The 24,079-nt window shown below is 53.1% G+C and overlaps 7 protein-coding genes across 7 annotated transcripts; 3 read left to right on the top strand and 4 right to left on the bottom strand.

The window, feature by feature from the left end:
* Nucleotides 1-4,150: 4,150 nt before the first annotated feature.
* Nucleotides 4,151-4,426, top strand: CORC01_00696 (uncharacterized protein; the record flags this gene model as incomplete). Its single annotated transcript, XM_022612353.1, has 1 exon — nucleotides 4,151-4,426. The coding sequence occupies one exon, from the start codon at nucleotides 4,151-4,153 to the stop codon at nucleotides 4,424-4,426; it is 276 nt and encodes a 91-aa protein (XP_022480970.1).
* Nucleotides 4,427-6,569: 2,143 nt separating this feature from the next.
* Nucleotides 6,570-9,677, bottom strand: CORC01_00695 (ubiquitin-conjugating enzyme; the record flags this gene model as incomplete). The annotated part of the gene is made up of 3 exons (XM_022612352.1): nucleotides 6,570-7,180; nucleotides 7,267-8,817; nucleotides 8,891-9,677. The coding sequence occupies 3 exons, from the start codon at nucleotides 9,675-9,677 to the stop codon at nucleotides 6,570-6,572; spliced, it is 2,949 nt and encodes a 982-aa protein (XP_022480969.1).
* A 1,029-nt stretch (nucleotides 9,678-10,706) lies between these two features.
* CORC01_00694 (glycosyl hydrolase family 6) lies at nucleotides 10,707-12,424 on the bottom strand (the record flags this gene model as incomplete). Its single annotated transcript, XM_022612351.1, has 6 exons — nucleotides 10,707-11,086; nucleotides 11,144-11,288; nucleotides 11,345-11,502; nucleotides 11,560-11,807; nucleotides 11,867-12,277; nucleotides 12,333-12,424. 6 exons carry the CDS (start codon nucleotides 12,422-12,424, stop codon nucleotides 10,707-10,709), a joined length of 1,434 nt encoding a protein of 477 aa, XP_022480968.1.
* Nucleotides 12,425-12,755: 331 nt separating this feature from the next.
* CORC01_00693 (uncharacterized protein) lies at nucleotides 12,756-12,965 on the top strand (the record flags this gene model as incomplete). The annotated part of the gene is made up of 1 exon (XM_022612350.1): nucleotides 12,756-12,965. One exon carries the CDS (start codon nucleotides 12,756-12,758, stop codon nucleotides 12,963-12,965), a length of 210 nt encoding a protein of 69 aa, XP_022480967.1.
* Nucleotides 12,966-14,337: 1,372 nt separating this feature from the next.
* On the top strand, nucleotides 14,338-15,745 carry CORC01_00692 (adaptor complexes medium subunit family protein; the record flags this gene model as incomplete). Its single annotated transcript, XM_022612349.1, has 2 exons — nucleotides 14,338-14,674; nucleotides 14,772-15,745. The coding sequence occupies 2 exons, from the start codon at nucleotides 14,338-14,340 to the stop codon at nucleotides 15,743-15,745; spliced, it is 1,311 nt and encodes a 436-aa protein (XP_022480966.1).
* A 374-nt stretch (nucleotides 15,746-16,119) lies between these two features.
* On the bottom strand, nucleotides 16,120-16,919 carry CORC01_00691 (uncharacterized protein; the record flags this gene model as incomplete). Its single annotated transcript, XM_022612348.1, has 2 exons — nucleotides 16,120-16,595; nucleotides 16,889-16,919. The coding sequence occupies 2 exons, from the start codon at nucleotides 16,917-16,919 to the stop codon at nucleotides 16,120-16,122; spliced, it is 507 nt and encodes a 168-aa protein (XP_022480965.1).
* A 505-nt stretch (nucleotides 16,920-17,424) lies between these two features.
* CORC01_00690 (Lcc2) lies at nucleotides 17,425-19,809 on the bottom strand (the record flags this gene model as incomplete). Its single annotated transcript, XM_022612347.1, has 5 exons — nucleotides 17,425-17,853; nucleotides 17,909-17,968; nucleotides 18,066-18,913; nucleotides 18,983-19,049; nucleotides 19,123-19,809. 5 exons carry the CDS (start codon nucleotides 19,807-19,809, stop codon nucleotides 17,425-17,427), a joined length of 2,091 nt encoding a protein of 696 aa, XP_022480964.1.
* Between the last annotated feature and the right edge of the window lie 4,270 nt (nucleotides 19,810-24,079).

The following is a 24,079-nucleotide window of genomic DNA, read 5'->3' as shown; positions in this document are numbered from 1 at the left end:
ATTGGATTTGGCAGATTGGGATGATTGCAGTGAAGGTGCAGGAGATTGCTGCTGGACACGGTGCTCTTTGCGGCAGAGGCAGCAGTAGCGGCGGTGGGAGAGGTAGAGGAAGCGGTCTTCGGTGGGTAGAGGAAGCGGTTTCCGGTGGACGTGGCCGTGACCGTGAAGGCGGACGTGAACAACTTCAGTCGGTCCTTGGTGTGACTCGTTCGCTTCGGGGGGGTGCGTGTGGGCGCGTGTGGGTTGGGCTGTGGGCGAAAAGATTGAACAGAACAGCGGTCGCGAGTTTGGCGAGCTCTGTGAGGTCACTGGGAGACGAAGATTGCGGAAATTCAGGGACCTGCAGGCCGTTCCTTGGTCCGTAGTGCTTTCTCTTTCGGAGCGTAGTTGTCTACACGAAGGCGAGATGGAGGCGACAAGTCGGTCGGGGGGGAGACGATCGATGGGTCTGGACTGGGGAATGAGGTGGTATCGTGACGGTTGAAGTGGTCCAGAAAGGAAAAAAAAATCAGAAAAAGGGAGCGAGTGGTTAATGGATGACGGAGAGACTGGGAGATGGAAGACGAAGAGAGGACGGAGGACGGGGCCAGATGCAGATTGAGATTGGGAGTCGCGTCCCATCAGGAGCGAGGGGAGCGGAAATAATATCGGGCAGGCACGGTAGGCACACTACACCTTAGTGGACCAGCCTGCGCCTGCCATCTTCCTGCCCCCACTGCCCTCCTGTCCATCTCCTGCCCATCTCTTGCCCGACGTGGGAGTTTGGGACTGAGTTGAGAGGTGGACTGGAGGACGGAGGCCGGGAGTGGACGGAGCCTGGGACGCGCTAAACAAGGCCACCCAGAGAAGGCGGGCGGACGGGCCAGCCAGAGTGCCAGAGTGCCAGACCAGGCGGGCCAGGCCAGGTCAGGCACACTTTTGTTCTCCTTGCCTCTGAGTGACTGAGTCTGAGTTCACTGTTCATTCCGGCGTTCAGGCTCAGGGCGAGGATGGACCGATGGACTGCCTGGAACCTGGAAGGCACGGCAACGAGGATCCCGTCGTACACCACCTTTACCTCCAAGCATTGGTGACTGCACTGTCCCTCCGTGCTGCAATTCCAAGAGTTGTCCCGCAAGGTGACGATCGCAAAGTGGCTAATAAGGTAAGTACCTTACGGTAAAGTAGAGCCAGGCACGGAGATAATGGAACACATGACACAGGAAAAGGGGCCAAATGAAGGAGGCAGGGACTAAGGTACCGGTATTTGAGAAGGGGCGCCTTCATCCGAAAACAATTAGGAGGCACGGCAGGAAGGAAGGAGGTCACGGAAGTCACGATCAACGGGAAGGAGAATGACCCTGGAGGAAAGAGCATTGAACTTGCAGTCTTGCACCTGCCGGCGCGCACCTGCGCTACTGTCACTTGAGATGGGCTAAGCAGAAAGGAGCAAGCAGCCATGTGCAGAACAGGGATCAGGATGGGAGGGACCGGAGAGACAGGGGGCTGGTCCGACAGCAGCGAATGACATTTGGGGTCTCGTCTCTCTCGCTCTGTCTCTCTCTCTCATCTCTCTCATGCTTGCCCCCACACGGCCATGGTGAACCGTGAGGCGGAGGGTGGTAGCAGGGCCACACCCTGTCACCCTGTCACCCTGTCCAGTATGGCTGTTTGGCCCGATGAACAACGTGAGACGTACAACTCAAGAGAGATGGGTGATGCGTTGATGAATGCTTGATGAGGTGCAGTACGGAAACAGGCACGAATACAGTAACTGAGTAAGTACATGATGGATGTGAGAGCTCCGCATCACATCACATCACATCACATCTCCATACACACCTTAGTAAGCGCTGCAGCATCGGGCATAACTCCTTTGCGGCACTCTGCTGGCAGACAGTTCAGGGACGAATACGTAGACTCTCACGGCATCATTTCTGCGATGCTACTCATGGTGTACGTAGTATGGTACGCGGCAGATGAGATGTGTGATGCATTTCTCATCTCACTCTTACTGTTACTCTTGGTCTTGGTCTTGGTCTCACTTTGACATGAACTAAACCGTGACATGTCCCATCATGACACACCATCTTCAACCTAAAATGTTGCACTTTCCGCTTTCCTCTGCCGCCTCCGCGGTTTCCGTACTTGCACCAAATACTCTTGTCGTCCCTTCTTCCTCTCCGGACGTGTTGTTTCTTCCCGGCCCGCTCAGGTTCGTGCTTCTGGACTCGCCGTGCCCCTTTGCTCTCGTCTCCCACGAGCCTTGATTCCCGCCAGACAACATCGGTAGAATTCCACGTTAGCACATCCCTTATCCCTCATCCCACATCCCACATCCCATCTCCAACAGAAACATTCCGCTGCCCTTCAGGCTTCAGGGCCAACCCGGCGCCGGCACGGCTCAGACTGTTCGGGGTCTATCCTGCGAGCGGCGTGCCTGCTCCGTTCTGTATTTATTCCGAAGAAATATGGCCCCTTGTCTGGATCCCTGGCTTCGCCTCGTTCTCGCCTCCGTTCCTGGCCACCACCACTACTACCACCACCGCAGTGCACCACCTCTTCATGCGACCGCATGCGTCGGCTGGCAGGCCAAAAGCTGAAGATACATGTGCGCCAATCAAAGAAACCCGACGGAATGCAGTCAACTCGCTTGCCAGAATCAGCCGCCGCCGCCGCCGCCGCCTTCAAATCATTCACCCTCAACACGTCCCAATCTTTATCAAACCACCACTCTACCCGAACTTCGCCCCCGTGTCTGTCAGCATCCTAGTGGTTGAGTCTCGTCCAGTCCATGACGCCGCGGAATCCTCACAGGAGTCTCCGTAGAGGTACACCGGCACACAGGGAGACTTGGTTAGGGCGCCGCTCAGGCGTATATGATCAACTTGGGGGGAAAGGGGGTACCATTGCACAGGGATCGCGACCCCCGATTCCGAACGAGAGAGCAAACGCCCACTCAAGCCCATCACCACGCGTCCAACAGTTGCGGTCTAACCGTGGATGCGTGGGCACTGCGAGTCTGCGATAGCAGTCCCATCCTCTTTTCCGCATAGCGGCCAGTATCTTCTTCCAATCATTCGAGGGGCAGGGGCCGAGAGCCGCCCCCGAACAACCCTTAACAGTAAGCCTACAACGGGCAATCCATTCCCGCACTCTCCACAGCCCGGCTCCTTTGCTCCCTTTCGCTTCGGCCTCACACCCACTTTCCCTCACAACAAGCACTTGTCCAGGAACGCATCGCCAATTCCACGTGTCGCCTACGTCGATTGAGTTCGGACCTCCTATGGTCTATGGGTAGCGGCCTGGGACGCGGGCTCGGCATGGCATCCGTCTAGCGACGGACCTCTGCGACAGCTCTTACCAGAAAGCTGTACGATGACCTAAATTGCGAGGATTTGGCTTCGAGCTACCGGCGTTATCGCACATATTGACGGCCACTCACTGACACCACCGGCCGTACGTGCTGGCTCAGCCAACCACCAGTCAACCTGACCTGCCTCGGTCGCTGTCTAACAACCCGTGGCTTTTGATATTGCGGTTGTTTGGTGATTCAGCCTAGTCCTCCCAGAGTCCCAGACCTCGTCCACTTTTCGTGTTTGAACTCGCTGCCGATCTTCTTGGCCCGGACATGCCCAACGACCCCGAGGACCCCCGTCAAGGTCGTTTCCCTTGGGCCTTAGCCCTTGGGGCAACAACATGCCAAGACCCAAGCAGCAGGCATGGGGACAGGACATCGTGACACACATACACACACACACATACCGTAGTGCCGCCAACGTCAGGACTCAGCGCCTTCGGGCACCAAGGTTAGCTCCTCACAAGCGGGGACTCTATCTCGAACATGGCGCTCGTGATGGCTTGGCTTCGGGACCGACGAGCTCTAGGGCCACAAGGTCTGATTGAAAACGGTCAAATAATGGCGATTCCTCATGATAGACCTGAATCATGTCGATCAGCAATCTGCGAGACCAGCCACCTCCGGCAATTCTCTACGATGCTCTCGTGCTTCTTGACCAGCTTGATGGCCGAGAATGACAGCCGCTGTCCGAGACTTTGAGATGTAGGTAGGTACGCACACATGGCTCGTCTCAGACGGCCCATCGTCTTTGAATCGGCCACCTTCTCGCGCCATCATCACCACTAGACTCGCCTCCTCAGACCACTTTCGATGCGACTCTGGCCTGACCAGACACGCCAATGGCTACTTCCCCTCATCCTCCTCCTCTATCGACTGGTACCTTGCTGCTGCATGCGCCGCACGTGGCAGACGCACCCATACCTGGCCGCTAAACTTCACCTGGAACTTTTCGACCACATGGATTTTCAACGGACCACACGTTCCCATGGACAGTGTAGCCAACTATATCACTACCGTGGTCAACTGCTGCCTGCCATGGAGGTTTTCACTTTGAAATATCTTGGTCTTTCTGAAGCCTCGTCATGAAAAAAGTTTCTATTGAATCGCAAAAAGTCGCCCAAAGTGCTTTTCATGGTTCAAGCACTGGGTCGTTGTTTGGGAGCCACTCCCCAATCAGGCGGTCCTCATTTTACCGCCATCCGGCCGCGTACTTAGGTATCTCGTACATCACATTCCGCCAGGTCGGCTTGATTGGTTAAGGGGTTTCGTCGTCGAGTTTCACTAAACATGTTGGTTCCAATCATGCTCATTTCCGGACGCTTACGCCCCTTGACTCCCTATTTGACTTCATGCTTATATCGTCTACGAAGCATTTTGGTTCTTCGTCTTGGTATGCTACCCGCATGTGGATTACCCACCGGGTCCAGAGCGAGCACCGCAGGCTCGAGTCATGACATTGCTAGAAAAGATCGGACTGGGGGGGATCACCAACTGGGACAAACGGCCACCCACTCAAGCGGTCCGAGTCCCCTCTTCCACGTGGTATCCCGCCATCTGGTAACAGAATCTTGGAAGCCCTATCCACCATCAACGCCTGTTCGGGATGAAACTCGGTTCTGTTCTGCGGGCATCATCGAGAGACCACGGTGCTTTTGCGGCTACACACACCCAACTTCTGTTGAATAATTCAGGGTTGACAACAAGTCACAAGCTCTGTCAGCCATTGACTAATCGCCGAGTCACAAAGCCCACGCCTAAAGCCATCGCAAACCATAGTCTCCTTGACAAGTGCCACATTATGTGGTGTATCATCACTCCAGGGACGCACACTGACCTCGATGGATCCCCGCAGCCAAGTGGTCTCCAGCCGCACATCAGCCGCGTTTGCTTGCAACGCTGCATCGTGTCTGGTGGGCATCCACAAGTTTCTTGTTAGTCCGAATCAACTCCGCCTGTACGCCTGCAACCCCGTCCGAGTTTTTCCTACTCAATATCAGGCCATGTTATCTCATCGACAGTGTCATCGGCATTAGCCGTCCGAGCCGAGCTGGGAGTCGTTGCGAAGGGCTGTCAGCCAGCAATTCGCGCATGTCCCATGGCACGTCCCACGTATCGCTCGAGCTTGATCCTCCACAGATCGTCAGCAAAAGTGCTGCCAAGGTTCGAGCGGCAGCGGTAATGTTACTAAATGATGCCCTTCATGGTGAATCTCTGCTTGTTCAAGCTCGTTATCCAAAACACTAGCAGCTCGTATCCGCATCAAGCTTGCGCATGGACCATGCAGGCCCTTGATGCGCCTCGGCTTCTCCATCTTGCTGCAGGTGTGCGGGGGAGCTGTGAGGTCTGCCGGCAGCGAGCTTCAACGCAGGAGCTTGAAGCTTGATCATATGTTGACGAGGTGATACTTGGCATGGCCCGGTTATTTTACCATGTTTGCTCTCTTGTTTGCTAGGCTCTAGCTCTCGCATCATTCGAAGAGTATGTAGCACCACCTGTCGGCTCGTCAATCGCGGTTAATAATCTCACTTTCCAGTGATCTCACTTATCAGCAGCGCTTCCAGCGGGCAAGCTGGGAAATTCCAATTACTCTAGATGCCACCGCCAGAAAGCATGCGGTCGAGCGAGGAGCTTCATGATGTAGTAATCCCTGCTAACTGCGGTGTCAAAACGTTATTGGTTGGGAAAATTGAAGGAAACTTCAGCGAGCTGTGTCCTCAATCACCGTTACAGTCCATGATCCAGCAAAGGTCCGGCATGCCGCTTCCCAGTGATAACTCGACCGCAAGAATAAGCCAGCCAAAGGCGTCCTCGTTACTCTATCGTAAGGACTTTTCCGCGTAATCCACTCCAAGTGACATGAGCGGGACAGCTCTTCGGGCTTCTATGTCGACTGGGCTGTTCCCGAGTGTTCGTGGGCTTGTGCAGACGTAGGTCTTCGTGAGCCATTGATTGGTATCCAAGCAGTTGGGATATATTGGTCATGTTAATGAGCCTAACGAGCCATATGTAGGAGACCATGAAGTGTACTTGTGTGAATGCTTCTACGTTGAATTTCCTGTAGTACTGGCAAGGATCTGACTTGTGTTTGGCAACTATTACTACTCGACAAACGTCCAGCATATTTCCAATGAACAGCACCCATCATTGCACACTTACTTGATTTAGAGCAAGGGAAAACTTGAAACCGGGAAATGACCTTCAAGTCACAGCGATCCCATAATCCCACCAACTAGACGTCAATATACGTTGGCAAATCCACACCTTCGTCCATGTCATACATCAGATCTGGGCTGGGCGATGCCTCGGGCTCATCAAGCGGCAACTCCATGTCCTCCTCATCAGTATCAAGCTTCAAGAGAGCCAACTCCTCCGCGGACGTCGCCCACTCGGCAAAATGCCCCTTGAGCCTCCGGATAGCGCAGACGAACCTCTCCTCCGATTTTCTTCCACTCAAGAACATCCTTAGCTCAGCCTGGGCGACCCATGAGAACGCGGGATCCTCCGCGACCCAAAGGGCAGCAGTCTTGAGGATCCGCCGCCACCTGAGCGCAAAGTGGCGGGTCACGACCCCAGACCATGGGTTCAAGTCGGCGGCGGCGCCGGGGGCTTTGCGCTGGTGGAGCCACTGACTCATGGCGAAGACGAGGGTGTCGGCACGCATCTCAGACTTGTAGATCAAGGAGGCTGCCGGAGAGAAGGTCTGGCCGGGTTCGTTCCATGCCGGGTCCGGGCTGAAGATCTTGGCCTGGATGGAGACGAGGAGCTGGAGGAGGGTGGACTTTTTGGGGTCCCAGCTTTCGGTGGTGGTGCCTTCCCAGGTATTGAGGAGGGAGAAGCAGACTAGTACCGGAAGTCAGTGATATTCTCAACAAGGGCTATGTGGAGTTGGAAGGGAGGACTCGGGGAAGGGGGGTTTAAGTAAGTACCCTTGCCATGAGCGTAGAGGTTCGGGTTGAATTTTCGATTGCTTCCCGTCGTCTTGAAGGTCATTAGGGGCGGCTTGTTGGGATACTCGAGCGGGCAGAACAGGTCAAACTCGAATAACCCGTTCTCGTACGGCGTGCCTTCGGGTCCGACGATGAGGACCTTCATGGCGTCTAGGCGCGTGCTGTCGTGCCGGACAAAGATGCCCTCAGGGAGCGTGGTACGGAGCATGGAGAGCTCCATGACAAGCTTCTTCATCCGGCCAGGTTCAGGAGTCCCGCTGCTCGAACTCGAGAGCTGGTCCAGGTAGCTATAGTCTTCTAGCCAGTCGTCCGACTCCATTTCTTGCACTTTATTCTCGCTTAGCCATTCCAGGGCGTCTGCGAGTCTCTTCTCTTTGTAATTGGGTGGACCTGCGGTCGTTGAAGAGGAGGATTGCGACTGGGATGGGGAGGGGCGGTCGTCTTCTGTGTCCCTGGTTGCGTCGACCATAACGGTGTCGGGGTCTTCTCCTTCGAGTTGCTTGGCGAGGTCGCAGATATGCTGGCACATGGCCAGCGTCTCCGACACAGCACCGGGTCTCGGTCTGTAGAGCCGCCTCACCGATTCAGCCTGAACCTTCAAGGCTGAGAGCAGGCTTGCCAATGATTTGAGCGTTTCTTTGGGTTGGCCCTGTTCCCTATACAGCTCCCGCGCTTTCCCTTTGCCCTTGTCTTTGCCCTTATCCTCAGAGTTTGACGGCGTATCTAAAGCCGGAAGAGGGCCGATGTCGAAGCAGACTGGTAGTAGAGTGCGGGCAAGGGTATAATCGATACGAAGACCGCGGACCAAAGAAGCCGTGGCGGGATGCGCGGCAACGACGTGGAGAAAGTCGAAAAGCGCGTGGTATGAACGCCCTTGTCGCATGATGTGTTCGAAGCTATCGTCTCTGAGAAGCTGAGCTATCCTTATCATCAGCGGGCTTCGACGAGCCATGACGAGGAGCAACGATGAGGGGTTTCGATCAAAGTCGCTGGAGTTTGAAGTTGAGGGCCATGCTGCCGAGAGGGCTGCGAGGAGCGAGGGAAAGAGCTTCATGCTGCTTTCGAGGTGCTCCTGACGTGGACATGGGGTTTTATCGGGCTTGGGTTTCTTTGACCAGCGGTGAACAAGTATCCTGCCCGTCGCGTAGCCCGTGCCGTTGGACGGGCCCTCATCGGAATGTCGGACACCAATCCCAATCTCCTCTTTGATGAATGCCTTGAGTTTCGAGTTGGATTTTGGGGGATTCTTGTTCTCGAGCTTGGCCTCCACTTGTGAGTCTTGATAGACGGAGACCTTGGGGTTTGCGTTATGAGCGATTGGGCCACAGAGGAGGGCAAAGATGTGGAAGAGTCGGCCTGGGGCGCAACACCATGGGGATGAGTTGGGATTGTTGAACCGGAACGGCGTAGGAGGCATCGCTGGATCATCCACGATTCTGGAGCAGCCGATGCAGTAGAAGATGCTACATTTTGCGTGGAGACATCGCACATAGCGGCTGTGCAGTGCGAGCCAATGACTGGACTTTTGAACTAAGATTGATCATGTTAGCTGTGGGCGATGGCAACATTGAGAGTAGACACTCGAGATGGTGATGGGACGAACTTCGAAGAATATCGTAGGCGTGGTGGAAGATGGCTCTGCTCTCGAATAAGATGTTCTCCTTGTCACAGCCCGGACATTTACGGTCCATCATCAGCCCGATGAAGCGTCGAAGAACCGTTTCTTCTTCTTCAGAGGACGGTGTCGGCGACGAGAAACCCGGCATTGCACAGGCGTTTTGCTGGGTGCCCTCAGAAGGTACGAAGCTGATCTGGCTGTGAGCTTGTTGGGAATTCAGGGGTGTTGGGGTGAGATGTACGTACGGTGAGAGCTGAGGTGCTGAGAATGACTGTCGATGGTTTCGTCGTCCCATCATGTCCTGCTTGATGTCTCTCGAAAGAGAACTTCGAAGCTTGGTGTACGGGATTATCGACGTATCAAGGAGACGTTGTGAGGACGATGCAATGGCCGCCGTGTCGAAGGCAGGGCCGTGGTTGTGTGCGAGTACTTCCGGCACGGGCTGAGGCGATTGAACGACGGTATGGGCATGATTATGAGGCTGAGGAGCGATCCAAGTACTTGGCGGGTCGTTGTTGATATGGCGAGGTGGCCAGTCCATATGTACATTGAGGTTCTTGTCGAGAAATTCGATGAAATCTGGGTTCATCTGAACGGACTCAGCTGCTTGACTCGTCACGGGGCCGATCTCGTCATCCATGATGATGGGAACACGGGCAGGGGAAAGATCGTTGTCTTCCTGGCCTGCGAATTCTTCATGATTTGGATCCTCTTCATGATCTGCATCGTGGGCTTCCAATGAAGTCATGTTCGCACCACAAGATGACGGCATTGAGTGCTGTACCTGTGATAAAAAATCTTGAATATGGGGGTCGGTACTAAGAGAGAGAGGTTGAAAGGGAGAGGAGCAAGTATTCAACAGCCTTCCACTGCTCCTCTCTCCTCCTTTTGCTTTTTTTCTGATCAAAATTACTGGTCGAGAACATGAGAATCGTATTCCGATCTTTTCGGATGAGGCTTGAAGACCTGTTTTGTTGTTATCGTTGACTGCTGCAGGTGTGATTTTGCTGGACTGCCCAGCTTCTTGGCCGTCAGCTGCCGTGTTTCTTGTCTTTGAGTGAGTGGCATGTCATTCCAACAATACCTAAGAGACAATATAGAAGTTCTTAGATCTCATGCGATGGGCAGCTTGCTTGCCTTTATTTCTGAATCGGAGTCAGATTGGCGGAATACCGGACCTTTCCCTTTGAAAGCAGATTTCTCCCGGCGTCGCTTGCGGAGGGCCTTGAGAGGCCGAAGCATTCGATCAAACATCCAGATTATTGTAACGAAGAAGATGAAGAGAAGGGCTTTGGTTATCTCTCCATATGTGCCAGCCTGCGAGATCAAGGATCGGGGGCAAGATAGGCTGCGACCAGTCGGATCTAAGTGCTGGAACAGAACGCGATTTTGGGTTACAGAAAAAAAGACACAAGAAAAGCAGTCGGGCGCGGGCGCGTCTTGAGCAGAAACTTTCTTGTCATACATTAATTCGCCAACTGAGTTTGTGGTCAGTCGTGTCGGGTCCCCAGGGTTAAGTCCTGGTATGTATGCGGACTCGTACTGGTAGTCCTAGGGCTCGAAGGAACCAGACAGGTGCCACCAGTTTGTGATGGTCTTCTCGGTGGTTTGTCCACACAAGGTGCAATCTTGATGGTTAAGAAAGGGACTATTCGCATCGCATGGAGGAATTACGTAAACCCAACAGTTATATACAATCTGTATTCAAGGTAGGTAATGTATTTACACGAAGATAATACGAGCGTGGCGTCTCTAGCCTTGCGCCATCTCTGCAGAAGAAACTGAATAAACAGCATAGCACTCAGAAGGCTGGGTTGGCGTTCACAAGCAGCTGTTCAAAGTAGGCCTGGAACCAAGTGCCGGCCTCGGGAGCGGGCTTTAGAGCGTCACTCTTGCCGCAGTTGTAGTCGTAGCGGGTGGCGGTGGTGTCGGAAGTGCCGTCACTCTCGCCGCCAGGCTTCACCCAGACGAAGGCGTCAACAAGCGGAGAGCCCGTGTTGGAGGATGGACGGAGACCGAAGCCGGTGCCGATGGCATTGCACCAGTCACCCCAAGCCTGCTGGCCAGTGGGCTGCTTACCAGAGCGGCCTTGATCCACGATGAACTGAGCATTCCAGCCTTGAGCGGCGAGGAGGGGCTGAAGAGCCTCGATGTAGTGCTTCTCATCGTAGTTGGAGTTGCCTAGAACAGTCAGTTACCTACAAATTGTTTGCACGCTTTCCAGAGGAGACTCATTACCTGAGGTGTACGAAGGCGGGGAGCTAACGCTCCATGCGTTGTAGTTGGCCACGTTGGTCACAATGCCGCGCAGAGCCTTGGGGCTGCCAGCGTCCTTGTATACCTTGGCGTACATGTTCGCAGCAGGTCCCAAGTTCGCAGTCCACTTGAAAGGTTTGTTAGCGGATGCTTTCGGAGCACGATTAGCCGTTCAAGACTTACTCCTAACCAGCCGGCATGACCACCATCAAGGTACATGGCGACGTTGGGCAAGTTAAGCTGGGTGACAGCATAGTTGGTACACTCGAGGTAGGCGGCCTGAGCACCGGAGCACTTGGCGACATTGAGGTTGGTGACCAGGTTGGCCAGGGAGTCGGGCTCTGAATCGGACAATTAGGACTTGTCGGTATTGATGGATATGGATCTGGGAGACTCACCGATGACGAGCAGGATGCGAATGTCGGAGTACTTGAGAACCATGGTACGAATAGCGTCAATGTACTCCTTGTACTTGGCAACACCGCCGTCAGCGATGGAATACTCGCCGTTGGAGGCAGCAGCAGCGCAGTCGCGGTCGGGGAGGTCGTAGACGACGAATTGGCCGGCGTAGTTGCCGCCAGCCGCATTGGCCTTGCGGATGTCGGCCAGCGTAGAGTCAACCAAGGGGATCTTGGCACGGGTGTCCCTGGGAATTGTGTCAGTACAAGCAGTCATTCAAACCCAGTACCCGTAAAGCAGGCCTACATCCACATAAAGGTAGGGACCTTGGCAACGGCAGCGGCTGCAGTTGCTAGAGCCGGGCTCAGGGACGGGATGGCCAAGGTCGTAATCTCAGAGGCGTAGTATGAGTTGGCCCAGAGATTAACGCCAGCAAAAGGATTGCCAGTATAGGTCGCGCCGCCAGTGACTACGGGAGCGCTGGTGGTGGCAGTCCCGACAAGCGTGGTAGTGGTACCGGCCCCGGCGGTTGTCGAAGTCCGAGAAGGGCTGACAACTGCGGAAGAGCTGGAGCGGATGGTCGACGAGGCGGCTGCGGAACTGGAAGAAGAAGCACTGCCGGGTAGACACTGGCTGTAGTAGGCGTTGTTGACGACGCAAGTGCTGCCAGAAGCACAGCACGTAGGACCAGTGAAGCCTTGGCCACCGCATTGTGCCCTAGTTGCCAGTAAGATTTTCTCTCTCTCTCGTTTAAGACTCGTATTCTGCTTACCAAACGGCGCCACAAGACTGTCTCTCCTCGATGGGGACGGCGAGAGCAGCAGTGCCCAGGAGGGCGACAGTAAAGAGAGCACGGGCAGCCATTCTTGCGTAGGTTCTGAACGATGCGGGCTTGATTTTGCAGTTGAAGGTGTCCGTGGGTTGCAAATCAAGAACATGTGAGAGATGGAACTGGGAGCTGGTCCTTTTATCATATTTACGGCCAGTTTTGAGCACCTGAATGTCTCAACTTCATCGCTTGGCCATTCGGAACGGCGGGATGGGCGTGTTCTGAGCTCATTTTGGGCTGCCGGCGGGAGAAGGATATGGCACCACGAACTCGGAGCGCAGCTACGGCATCTTGAGCTTGATTACTCCTTCGAGGCAAGCGTCGAGGAAGCAGACGAAGCCGAGGAGGTATCGTTGCCATGGGTCTATGGGGTTATGGAAGAGACATCCGAAGCGCGAGCTCGAACCATGGGATGGCCTGGTTGACGGCATGTTGAACCAGGCCCTTGAGGCTGGGCATGAAGCCATTGGCATCTGGCGGTGCAACAAGCTACGGCCGTCCCGTCGTCCATATTTGATGGCGTTGTTGAGGAAAGTCCGCAGACCAAGGGGTGGGCAAAGTGCGAATTGGGTGTAACGGAGTGTAAGTCATCTCGGAGGCGACGCTCCATATTAGCCACGAACGGAAGAGCGCGTTGGTCATGGGGGCGCGATGGATGTGGGGACCGTCGAAGAGGGTGTCATGAGGAGTCGGGAACTTCTTTGAATCGTTCCGGTCAAATTGCAATTCAGTAAGCTCTCGATTGGAAAAACGGCTTCGTCGCCCGAGATGACACTGCGCTATGATGGTATGCCTTTGGCGTTTAATCTAGAGACGGAGGACCGCATTGCAAACGTGTCGCAACGGAAGCGTAGATGAACGTTGATGATGGCCAGTCACGGGATGCGAACTTGACGGATCGACAGCCGAAGCGAAAGTGGCATGGCTTCAGGCACGGAGACAGGTACCATAAGCGAGAAGAGAAACAAGCGTGACGAGCAGTATCAATAATAGGAGCCGCACGCAAGGGACGACAGGCGAGTTGGAGAAATTGGGGTTTGTGTGATGGTGAACCACGTCGATGGTGGTGCCGTCATACTCAAGCCTATCTGGTGTTAGTGAGGGTTAATGAGTGTCATGAGCGGAAGCAATCAATACTGATTGCCTGCCTTCTAAGCATCAGCCAATACTCTAGAGTTTCCAGGGCTGTGGAAACAATCCAAATTGACGTTTCGTCGAGTCTTGACGTCTAGCGACGCCACCTCATGAAATGTGATATTGATGATAGAGGGCATTGCAGGAGGCTTCACTTGAAGTCATCCTGACGATTGAAATCCCCAGGATTGAATGGAACTCGTATAGGGTAGTAAAGAGTTCGAACCGAAAGTCATGAAGCATTGTCTGGTCGGTGGGTGGTGACAAGAGCACATCGGGACAGGCTTCTGGTGGTGAAATGCCATTCCGGGTGGTGTAAGACGAGGGAGAAGGACGACCGGGACAGGAGTGTTAAAGTCCATAGACACGGTCTTTACGCACTGCTCTGACATAATGCGGTGCCATTTGCTGATTGGGTGACTTCAGTGTGTGGATCACGGAATCTGTCCCCTAGGATCTTACCTAAGGCAAGTTCAGGCAGCACGGACGCCTTGGACGCCCCACACCGCACGGAGCCCCGGTCCCACACCGAGCCTCACCGCCCGGACCCTTTTCTGGCCTGGCAGAATCTCCCGCCGGTCCCGAAACCGTCACCCTCGACAAGTCGCAAGCTCCCCTGACGGCTGACCGAGCAAGTTCCCGCCGCAGTCCCCGCCGAGTGTCCCGCCCGCGACTCTTTGCCTCAAGAATCACCAGCTTTCCGTCAGCACCACCTTCGTCAGCACCACCACACGCCGCGCCCCTCCCCTTCCGAGTCCCCGACCGTCCGTCAATCTCGTGGTCGCTCCTCGCGCGCGCGCGCTCACCCGCCACGATGCTGTCCGGAATCCTCATCTTCAACCAAAAGGGCGAGAACCTCATCTTCCGCGCCTTTCGCAATGATTGCAGGCCCAGACTTGCCGACGTCTTCCGGATTCAAGTGATCTCAAACTCGCAAGTCCGGTCCCCCATCTTGACCCTCGGCAGCACCACCTTTAGCCATGTCAAGCACGAGAACATCTACTTGGTCGCCATCACCAAGAGCAATGCGAACGCGGCGCTCGTTTTTGAGTTCCTCTATCGCCTAATCGCGCTGGGACGGGGCTACTTTGGCAAGTTTGATGAGGAGGCTGTCAAGAACAACTTCGTGCTTGTCTATGAGCTGCTCGATGGTATGTCCCCTTGCTCTACAATACACTGTTCCAACCTACATTGCTCAATGGTGTCCAATGGTGTCGTCGTTGCCCCATTCTAACGCCCGTCCTCCAGAGATCATTGACTTTGGCTACCCTCAAAACACCGAGACCGATACCCTCAAGATGTACATCACCACCGAAGGTGTCAAGACAGAACGAGCCGCCGAGGACTCGGCCAAGATTACAATGCAGGCGACAGGCGCGCTCTCGTGGCGCAAGGCAGATGTTAAGTACAGGAAGAACGAGGCTTTCGTCGATGTCATCGAAGACGTCAACCTCCTCATGTCCGCCACGGGAGCCGTCCTCCGCGCCGATGTCACCGGTCAGATCGTCATGCGCGCCTACCTTTCCGGAACGCCAGAGTGCAAGTTCGGCCTCAACGACCGTCTACTTCTCGATAACGACGGACTCCTGAGCCTACCGAGCGGAAACAGGATGGGAACCAAAGCCACCAAGGCCGCCGCAGGCAGCGTCACCCTCGAAGACTGCCAGTTCCACCAGTGTGTCAAGCTCGGCAAGTTCGACAGCGACCGCATCATCTCCTTCGTCCCGCCCGACGGCGAGTTCGAGCTCATGCGCTACCGCGCCACCGAGAACGTCAACCTCCCCTTCAAGATCCACGCCATTGTCAACGAGGTCGGCCGCACCAAAGTCGAATACAGCATCGGCATCAAGGCAAACTTTGGCGCAAAGCTCTTCGCCACCAACGTCGTCGTCCGCATCCCTACGCCGCTCAACACTGCTAAGATCACGGAACGGTGCACCCAGGGCAAGGCCAAGTACGAGCCCAGCGAAAACAACATTGTGTGGAAGATTGGGCGGTTTACTGGACAGAGCGAGTTTGTCTTGAGTGCCGAGGCCATCCTGACGAGCATGACAAATCAGCGCGCGTGGTCGCGGCCGCCACTGAGCCTCAACTTTAGCTTGTTGATGTTTACGAGCTCCGGCCTCTTGGTTAGATACCTCAAGGTGTTTGAAAAGAGTAACTATTCGAGCGTCAAGTGGGTGCGGTACATGACGAGAGCGGGTTCCTATGAGATACGGTAAGTCTGACCATTTCATTCTCTGTCCGAGGTCCATTGCTAATCAGTACGCAGTTTCTAGCGGGGTAATTAATATGTCTATGTGTGGTTTTGAGCTCGCGTGGTATATGCATAGTATGGCGTCAAAAGGTATTCCCAGTAGAGAAAAACTGGTGGGCTTCAGCACGTTTTATCAATGTTTACGGCGGCCACATTGTTGTCATTCAAGTCTCTCCTTCAGAGATTATAGTAATACAAGGTGTCCCTCCCAAACCCCTCAACATTTCGAAGAGACCGACTTTCTCTTTACCCCACTTCAGAAGGTCTTCTAGTCAAAGATCTCCTGATATATCTCTCCAACGCCGTGTACCACATCCGCCGCCCTCGCTCCAGCAGCGTCTATATCTCGACCGTGAAGCTGCTCGTATAGTTCTCCGCGGGCCTGGAGTTGAGCATCTCTAACATCCTGTTTGCACCGTGTACAACGACCGTGGCAGTGGTCGACCAAGTACAGCACCTGGAGTTCCCCTTGTATAAAGCAAGCCACAACCACGCCACTTCCTCAAACAGCACCGGCCCAATCGTTGCCGGCGTCCACGTCTCCGTGACGCCCAAGGCGATGAGCCGCGTATCCCGCAACGTCTCCATCATCTCGGCGCTCCACGGCCCTTTGAGCACCACGGTCAGGTTCTTCACTCCCGACGCCTCAAACTCGCCAATCAAGACCCCGTGGCTGAGATCCGTGATGACATCTCCGTCTCCCAATCGCAGCAGCACGCCCTCGCCATTGTTGCATTGTATCCTCTGGTTTTGACCCGGTAGATAGACCGTGTTCATACCCCTCCCCTTCAACCTCCTCTCCACCGCCGCCAAGGCTTCTGAGCAGATTAGCAGCGTCGTTTGCCACAGTTAATAGACAGAGGGACCTTCGATGCATCTCGCGATTCTCGCCGTGCAAGCTCTGCCGGTCCGGTTTCCAGGGCATCGAGGAAGATGCATTCTCTGTACTTTGTTTACCTGGCGTGGTTTTCTTCGGAAGTTTTGCCGTCTGCGGCTTGAAAACCCCGTCTGCTGCGATCAGTGCCGCGCCAGAACGAGAAACAGACGTCAAAGATGTCTATTGAGGGTCCAGCCCAGATCTCGACGCGGAGCTCGGCGGGGAGCTTACAAGCGTTTCCACCGGTGCAAAACGCCACCATCAGAATTGGCCGTCGGTTGTCACTGGTTGATAAACCACGCGACACACGCGCCGCTGGCTCATGTACCACACCATAATCCGACGGTAAGGCACCTACCTACTGGCTGGACAAAGTGTGAGCTCAGCATCGGATTAAGCTGGTGAATGGGCCCGCCTGGCTGGAAATCAGCTGGAGGGAGACTGAGTAGAACCTATGGTGTTTGCTAGGGAAGAATGGCTTGAACTGGCCGCCCCCACGTCCCTCGCTCTCACACTGGCTTCACGTGGATACCAGTCATACTCGTCATTTATCGGGAACCATGCATATCAAATCACGTTGCAATCTTTCTTTGATTTCCTGCCCAAGAACTCGCTCGTCTTTCCTCTTAAATACCAACCCCTCCCCCCACCCCTCCCCAAGAACCTCTTAGTGCTTTTGCTACGGGACTCGTCGCAACCAGGCCGTCCCGTCTCGAATCCTTGACACTCTGCCGGACCTTGCCATCCTCTCAGTCTACTTTTCCCGCCTAGACTCCAGAATCGTTCTGGAGATTAGTGGCATTGGCGCAGGCGGGATAGTCAGGATTCTCGGGGGTTCCCAAGTTGCCAGGCCAGTAGTTTTTGCAGTCATACGCCCAGGTGTTCCAGCTTGCACAGAGACCATGGGCCTTATCGAGGGCGTTAGAATCTCCGGCCGGCCAGATCTTGTTGGCCGCGGCTTGTCGCTCCATGATCTGTAAGGACAGACCAGCGGAGGCGTGGTTGGCAATGTGGCAGTGCATCAGCCACACGCCGGGGTTATCCGACTTGAAGGCGATGACGGCGTAGCCCTTCTCGGGGAGGAGTACCACGTCCCGACGGGGAGGATTCTTCCTATTAGGCTTGAAATCTTTTGGATCCCAAGGCTTTTCATCCTCTTGCTGGACGATAGCAAAGTCATGACCATGAAGATGGATCTAAATGCAGTCAGTATAGAGGTTCTGGCTCCGGGCTAAAGCCGCGGTTACTCACGGGGTGAGGGCCAAATGTTCTGTGATGGCTGCGGTCGTCGGAATTTAGAACCAGGTATACCTAGATAAAGAGTCATCAGTCAGGACCGATTTCATTTCCGAAAGGCGCTGGGTATCGCGTATCGATTCAGACACGTTCTGCCAGCGATCGAACTCACCCAGTCTTCTTCGGTATAGTTTTCGGGAACGACCACCCATCCGGTCGGCCACTCGTCTCCGACATTGTCAAGGTTCAAGAACGTAGGGTTGCCGTAGCTGGTCTGGAAGGGTCGCATCTCCTCGCTGTCCGGACGCTCAAAGGAGAAAAAGGCCGTCGCGTATGGTCCACTTGAGTCTTGCTGGTTCGCCAGGTCCGCGATGTTGAATTGCTCCCCCACATGGCCATTTGAGGGCGGTCCAACCGACCAAGGAACAACGGGCTTGAGGAGATCGTTGAAAGCTGTATCTGAAAAAGCGTGGCTGATATTCCAACCGGTGGTGGTGGGGTCTGCTGTGCTGGTATTGTCATAACGAAGAATGCCAGTCTTCATGTAATTCTCCTTGTCCTTGATGTAGTCTGCAATTGTATGGTTTCGCATTGGGACCTGGGTACGAATCCAGAAGTTGCCGTCCTCTGGCAGAGGATTGGCATCGGGGTTCGAGCTATTGACCACCGGTCTTGCTTCAACAATGATGTGGTACCTCTGCCCAATTGCGATGAGGATAGAGGTTGCGTTGAATGGTTCAATGGGAACAAAGTCCGCCTCGACGACTGTGAAGTTGTGGTTGTCAATGGAGAAGATAAAGGTGCTGTCAAAGGCAGTATTGACGAGACGTAGTAGGTAGCGCTTCGCCCTTGTGACGGGGTTGGGCTCGATGTCATCGAACCAAATCTCATAGCCACGGGGAATGTCTGTTGTGTTCTCGGTCTCCCCCTTGGTAAATCGCGTAATGTTCCCGAAACCACCCAGGAGAATGTCTTGTTGATCTGCACTTATGTAGAGATTTTGAAACGCACTGTTGTTCGCTGTAATCCATCAATTAGCATGAGATTGTTACAGCCGACCAATGCATATGTGGTCTCATCTTGACTCACCCCAATCAGTGATGGAGATTGGCTCGATAGCCTCGTCATACGGGAAGGATGTTGGCCCGTGGATTGTCTGAAATCCGATGCTCAGCATACAAATCTTTGCAAGACGTAAGATCCTCTAAAGATCTAGTTAAGTAACTTACTATGGGAGCTTGTAGTCCATCGGCGTATTGTACCGAGTAGTGACTGTGATACCACGATGTGCCGTACTGTGTGGCGTTCCACTTGTAAACGAAGCTAGACTCGGGGGCAATAGGGCACTGTGTAATGCCGTTAACACCATCCATGTGCATTGTCTTATATTGCCTGATTCCATGCCAGTGGATGCTGGTTCCGTTGTTGGCCAGGAAATTCTGGACGTGGATTTCGACGGTATCTCCCCAGCAGGCCTCAATGAGAGGCCCAGGCCAACTGTTGTTGAAAATTTTTGCTTCGTTGAAATCCAGACCGTTCGCATTAATATATCCATCAGTGACATTAAGATAATAGACGCGGTTGATGCCTTGCGGCATCTTGTCCTCATAGTTGGTAGAAATGTTGTACTCTTCGCCGGTATCCGAATTGCGGAGCCAACAGCTCCGGTCGTTTGCAGTGCCGCACGACTTGAAGCCCTTCATCTGGCTATAGTCGCAGACAAACTTCTCAATATTGCTGCCAGGAGGTGTGAAGATGGGGTGTCCATGTTTGGCATTGGCTGTCTGTAGGTCGGTGGGAGACCAGCCAAACTTGGCTCCTATGGGGTATTGAGGTCCATCCCGGAGGAAGGGCGAACCAAAAAGTGAATTTGCAACGTCGGTTACAATGATCCAGACGTGGCGAAGGGCCAACATGGTGGCTAGTCTGTGATACAGCTTGAAAGCTCGCTGATAAGAAGGATGACGAGAACCTGCAGAGTAGACTTTGCTTCATGTGAATCATGGGGGAAGGGAATTTGAACATTTTTGAGTCCGAGATGCATCAGTACATCATCATATCAGCAGCCTAGCTCTCCCTTTCATCAAAGTTCGCGGACCACTTCGCCCGTAGTCTCTAGATGGCTTGGGAGGGATTGGACTGGAACTGCGTGGCGCTCCGACTCACAAGCGCAACCGGACTTGGAGAGTGATTCGGCAAAAATGTTTACAGCCACAAGATTCCACCATGGTATGTATGTTACCCAGGGATAAGACTTGAGGATCGAAATTCGGGCCAAAATCTTCCAGCACAGTTGACCAGTTTTCTTGTTCGATTTTTCTCAAGTAGTCAAGTGGTCCAATTTTGCTTTCGTGTTATGTGGCTCTAGAGAGAGAGAAGGCATATTTGCCAGAGTATGGCTGGGGAATCTCGGAAGAGCGAATGCTTACATGAAGAGCAATAAGAGTGATATGAGACTGAAGCAAAAGCCCGTGTTTGATGCTGCCAGCCGCCGGCCCAGCCCAAGGAACGGGCCGGCAAATAAGGGAGCATCAGTGATTGGTCGCGTCCCGCTCCGTACTGAGACAACATCAGCTCACTAAGGTTCGAACCGTGACTCAACACTTGCCTGGAAGCGGCAAGACAACGCCCGGCACTTACGGGTGCGGGTGAGGGGTTGAACGGTCAACTGCCATCGAATTCTCGTGGAGCGGCTGAGGATTTTCAGCTCCTCACGCTTGTTCATAGCTGGATCAAGCTGGCTCAGGATTGGATGGAGCATGCGGGCAGGAACGTGGTGATTGGCATACCAAGAAAGCTCCTGAATGCAAACGTCTCATGAAGAGCTCTGTAAGCTATTGATCATGCCACCTCATGTTTTCCATGCTGAATTTCGGGAGAACTATCCAATCATGCATCACAGGTTGAGACGATTGTGTTTGAAGCGGCGATTGGTTTTGCACACTTCTCTTCCATCGAACTAGGGAGAACTGGCAAGCTCTGTCTCACTCACTGAGACCATTAGGAGGCTGGGTGTCTTGAAATCATTTCAGCTTCCCGTGAATAGTCCAAGAGATGAGGACAGCCTGAGATGATCAGAAGCCTTTGGTTGCTCTGTGTTGGAATTTTGGAAATAATCTTATGGCGGTGGATTTGTATTTCTCCGAAAGAATCCTTAGTTTGCGGTAGCTTTCTGAAATGCTATTTTTTGCTACTCGCTGAATCACTTAGAGGAATGAAATGCTTATTTTATGCATAAAATATTTCGAGACCAGGTTCACCCAGTCAGAGTTGAATGCAATCACCCTAACTACCCTGCTGATTATGGACTGCATGTAGAAGCATTGAAAAGGGTTGACGCCAAAGTTGTGGGAATGAATCACCTTTTTTCAAGCAATCCGCCCAGACAAGCTACAGTTACATAGCTGCTTGTTGACGAACAACCTTACTTCTGAATATCTTTGTCATATAATGTGTAACCTCGACAGCCATTACATAATCAAATACTCAGTCGTCACGAAGACCGTAGTTTTGTTGGCCAGCGTCGTGAATCGTTTAATGACGGATCCGTTTTCTTACCGAATATTTGGCTTCTCAATTGCGGCGCTAACTGTCGTTTACTGAGACATGAACAGCCAGGGCCTCCACTCACAAACCTCTCAGATCTAGGCCTTTTGTGTAACCCCAGACGTTTGCCTCAATATGATCCGGACACGTTGGTGACACGACTTGATTGAAGACCTCAAGCCCCATCTCGTCCTGAACAAGCTCACAGCTACCCACGAAATCCAGCAGCCTCCGACTTTTGCGGCCGTAAGCTTTCGACCAGCTCTTGAAAATGAAACTATTGGTCTTCCTATCGCCACCTCTGCTGCAGCATTTCCTATTTTCCTTCTCTAAGTTGATAGAGGCGCATCTTAATGGAGAAGGTCTTGGACTTTTCCAGCTCTGGTGGCAGCCGACGAGCCGACGCGTGACCTTGTGTAGCCCACGGGAAGGCGCAGCCGCTTTGCAGTCTTGGTAGACGGATTAACCCTCGTATGATATATCTCCGGCACGAATTCCTGATTTGGAAGAGTGCTCCGAGACGATGTCTAACAACACGCGAAAATCCAAGCCCGAGATTCTATCTGGACCAGTGATCAAACCATCCTCCACCTCCTCGAGAAAGAAGAGGCTGGCTGGCGTTGGTTGGTATCTCACTTCAGCCATTTCGCCGCTGAAGAATGGGTTTCCGGTTTCTTGGGACCATTTAATTACGCCCGGAAGCTTCCAAATCAGGCATCCGTGGTCTTTACCCTAACTTGCATGACTTGACAGTCCTTGTAGACATTTTTTGCTGATCCCCTGCAGCGTCACCTTCTAAAACAGCCACAGAAGCAGCTGCGAGTTTTGGTAAATGAGTCTCTTGTTGTCCAGCAGCCGGACGTTTTGTGTCGGAAGTGGCCAAAGTCTATCGGTGGTTATGGTTTGATATTAAGACTTTGACTGGATATTCTCTTTGGAACTGCGCCCGCAAGATTGGATGAAACTTGTAGCTAGCACATGTCAGCACATTTGTGCGAGCTCTCCAAGTCGAAGAATAGTCATGTCAGTGGTAACTAACATTAGTGTGTCGGGTACACAGTAGTATTCTAATAGAATATGGGATCTATCCTGATTCCTTACTCCATGAAGGGAACACGCCGCTACCGCGGCTTCCGGGCCAGGAACTGTGAAATCACTAGTGTGCTACTCAAATAAGCGCGACAGACGCTGGTGAGAGATTTTAGTCAGTCAATGATACAACTACTGAATTACTGAATCCCGGTTTCGAACTCGTAACGGGAATTTCATTACGCAGCAGTCGATGCGGCATGATCCAAGTGAATCATCAGATGCAGATTTTTAGCCTCTCCCCTGTCCAGTATGTTACTTCCCACTTCTCCTTTCTCCTGTTCCAACATGCCAACGTGATTGCGAACAAGATGCATTGAGTTATCAATCTCTTACATCTGGCATTTTGAGGAGAAATTTGAAAATTTCTCTATCATTGGCAGAAAGAGGTACTTTGTGGAACTGAGCCGCGAGGCCCGACGACACACAAAAATGCTGTACATCCACTCTGTAACAAGGCAACTCTGGGGTACATGGTGTTGCCCTATCTCAGCTTCAAGAGAAGCGCTATGCAAAATTTGGTGGTTTCTAGAACGCATTCGAATATCGTGATCCAAGACCAAGGCCATAGCTAGTTCAACCAGCCTTGCGATTCGGGACCAGTAGCCCGGAAACGAAGACGGAAGCTCGTGGCAGCCAGGGTAAATAGCGCCTTTGTGGCTGAATGCCATGTCCATCTCATGTGGCCTCCATATGGGCGACGAAAAGGCAGTCTTTCCGAACTTGTGCATTGTTACAAAAATATGTCTCTGTGTCTCATTCCTCCTGATATCATTGGGGCTTCAGATTGAAGAGAACCCCGGTTGCAAGACCGGTAAGCATGCGTAAGCCACGTGCTTCGCCATTCTCCGGAGGGACAGTCAAAAATGCGACTCATGGGTTTGACAATGGCGGCCAATTATTGAAGCCTGACAAAGAAATCGTGCCATTCCCTCAGTGTTCATGAGGCAAACAACAGCAGGACGAGGTGGTTAGGCACCAACAGTGTGGCCATGAACAGCCGGGCTCTGAGATGGACCAGGCTTTTCGATCCGTTGTATCAGTGAGAATGGCAGTAAACTATGGGAGAGGATTTATGAAAAGCCGCATGGTGGTGCTTATAAAACCATTCATATCTGCACTTGAAATGTCGCAAACATTCGGGAGCAAAAGTATCAAAAATTACAGAGCACCGTCCAAATCGAGATCAAACCGCTTCATCGAGTCCCCTGGCTCCGGTCGATTTCACTCTTCAACTCCTTGTTACCTTGTCTTGTATGTGCAGGCGTCTTATGTTACTCCGTTGTACCAGGGAAAAATTGTACATATATTGATCCAAAACGACACTCGGACTCGTCAAACTCGTTGAACCCAGTTCGCCCAGAGTCCGCAATACCTCGAATAGTCTCTTGGCTCTCACTGCTTACACAAAACATCTGTACGGGGCTCGCATCTTTGTATCACATCATATTTCGATCATCCGCAGAATTTCCTGTCCTCAAGATCGATCTCCACATCTTGTCTTGGACCTTATCTCGTTGCTGGTTTCGACATTTCCGACAGTCCCAAATA

The sequence above is a fragment of the Colletotrichum orchidophilum genome, assembly GCF_001831195.1.
Source record: "Colletotrichum orchidophilum strain IMI 309357 chromosome Unknown Scaffold_4.1, whole genome shotgun sequence".
Classification (NCBI taxonomy): Eukaryota; Fungi; Ascomycota; class Sordariomycetes; order Glomerellales; family Glomerellaceae; genus Colletotrichum; species Colletotrichum orchidophilum.
This window is presented reverse-complemented; position numbering and strand designations above follow the sequence as displayed.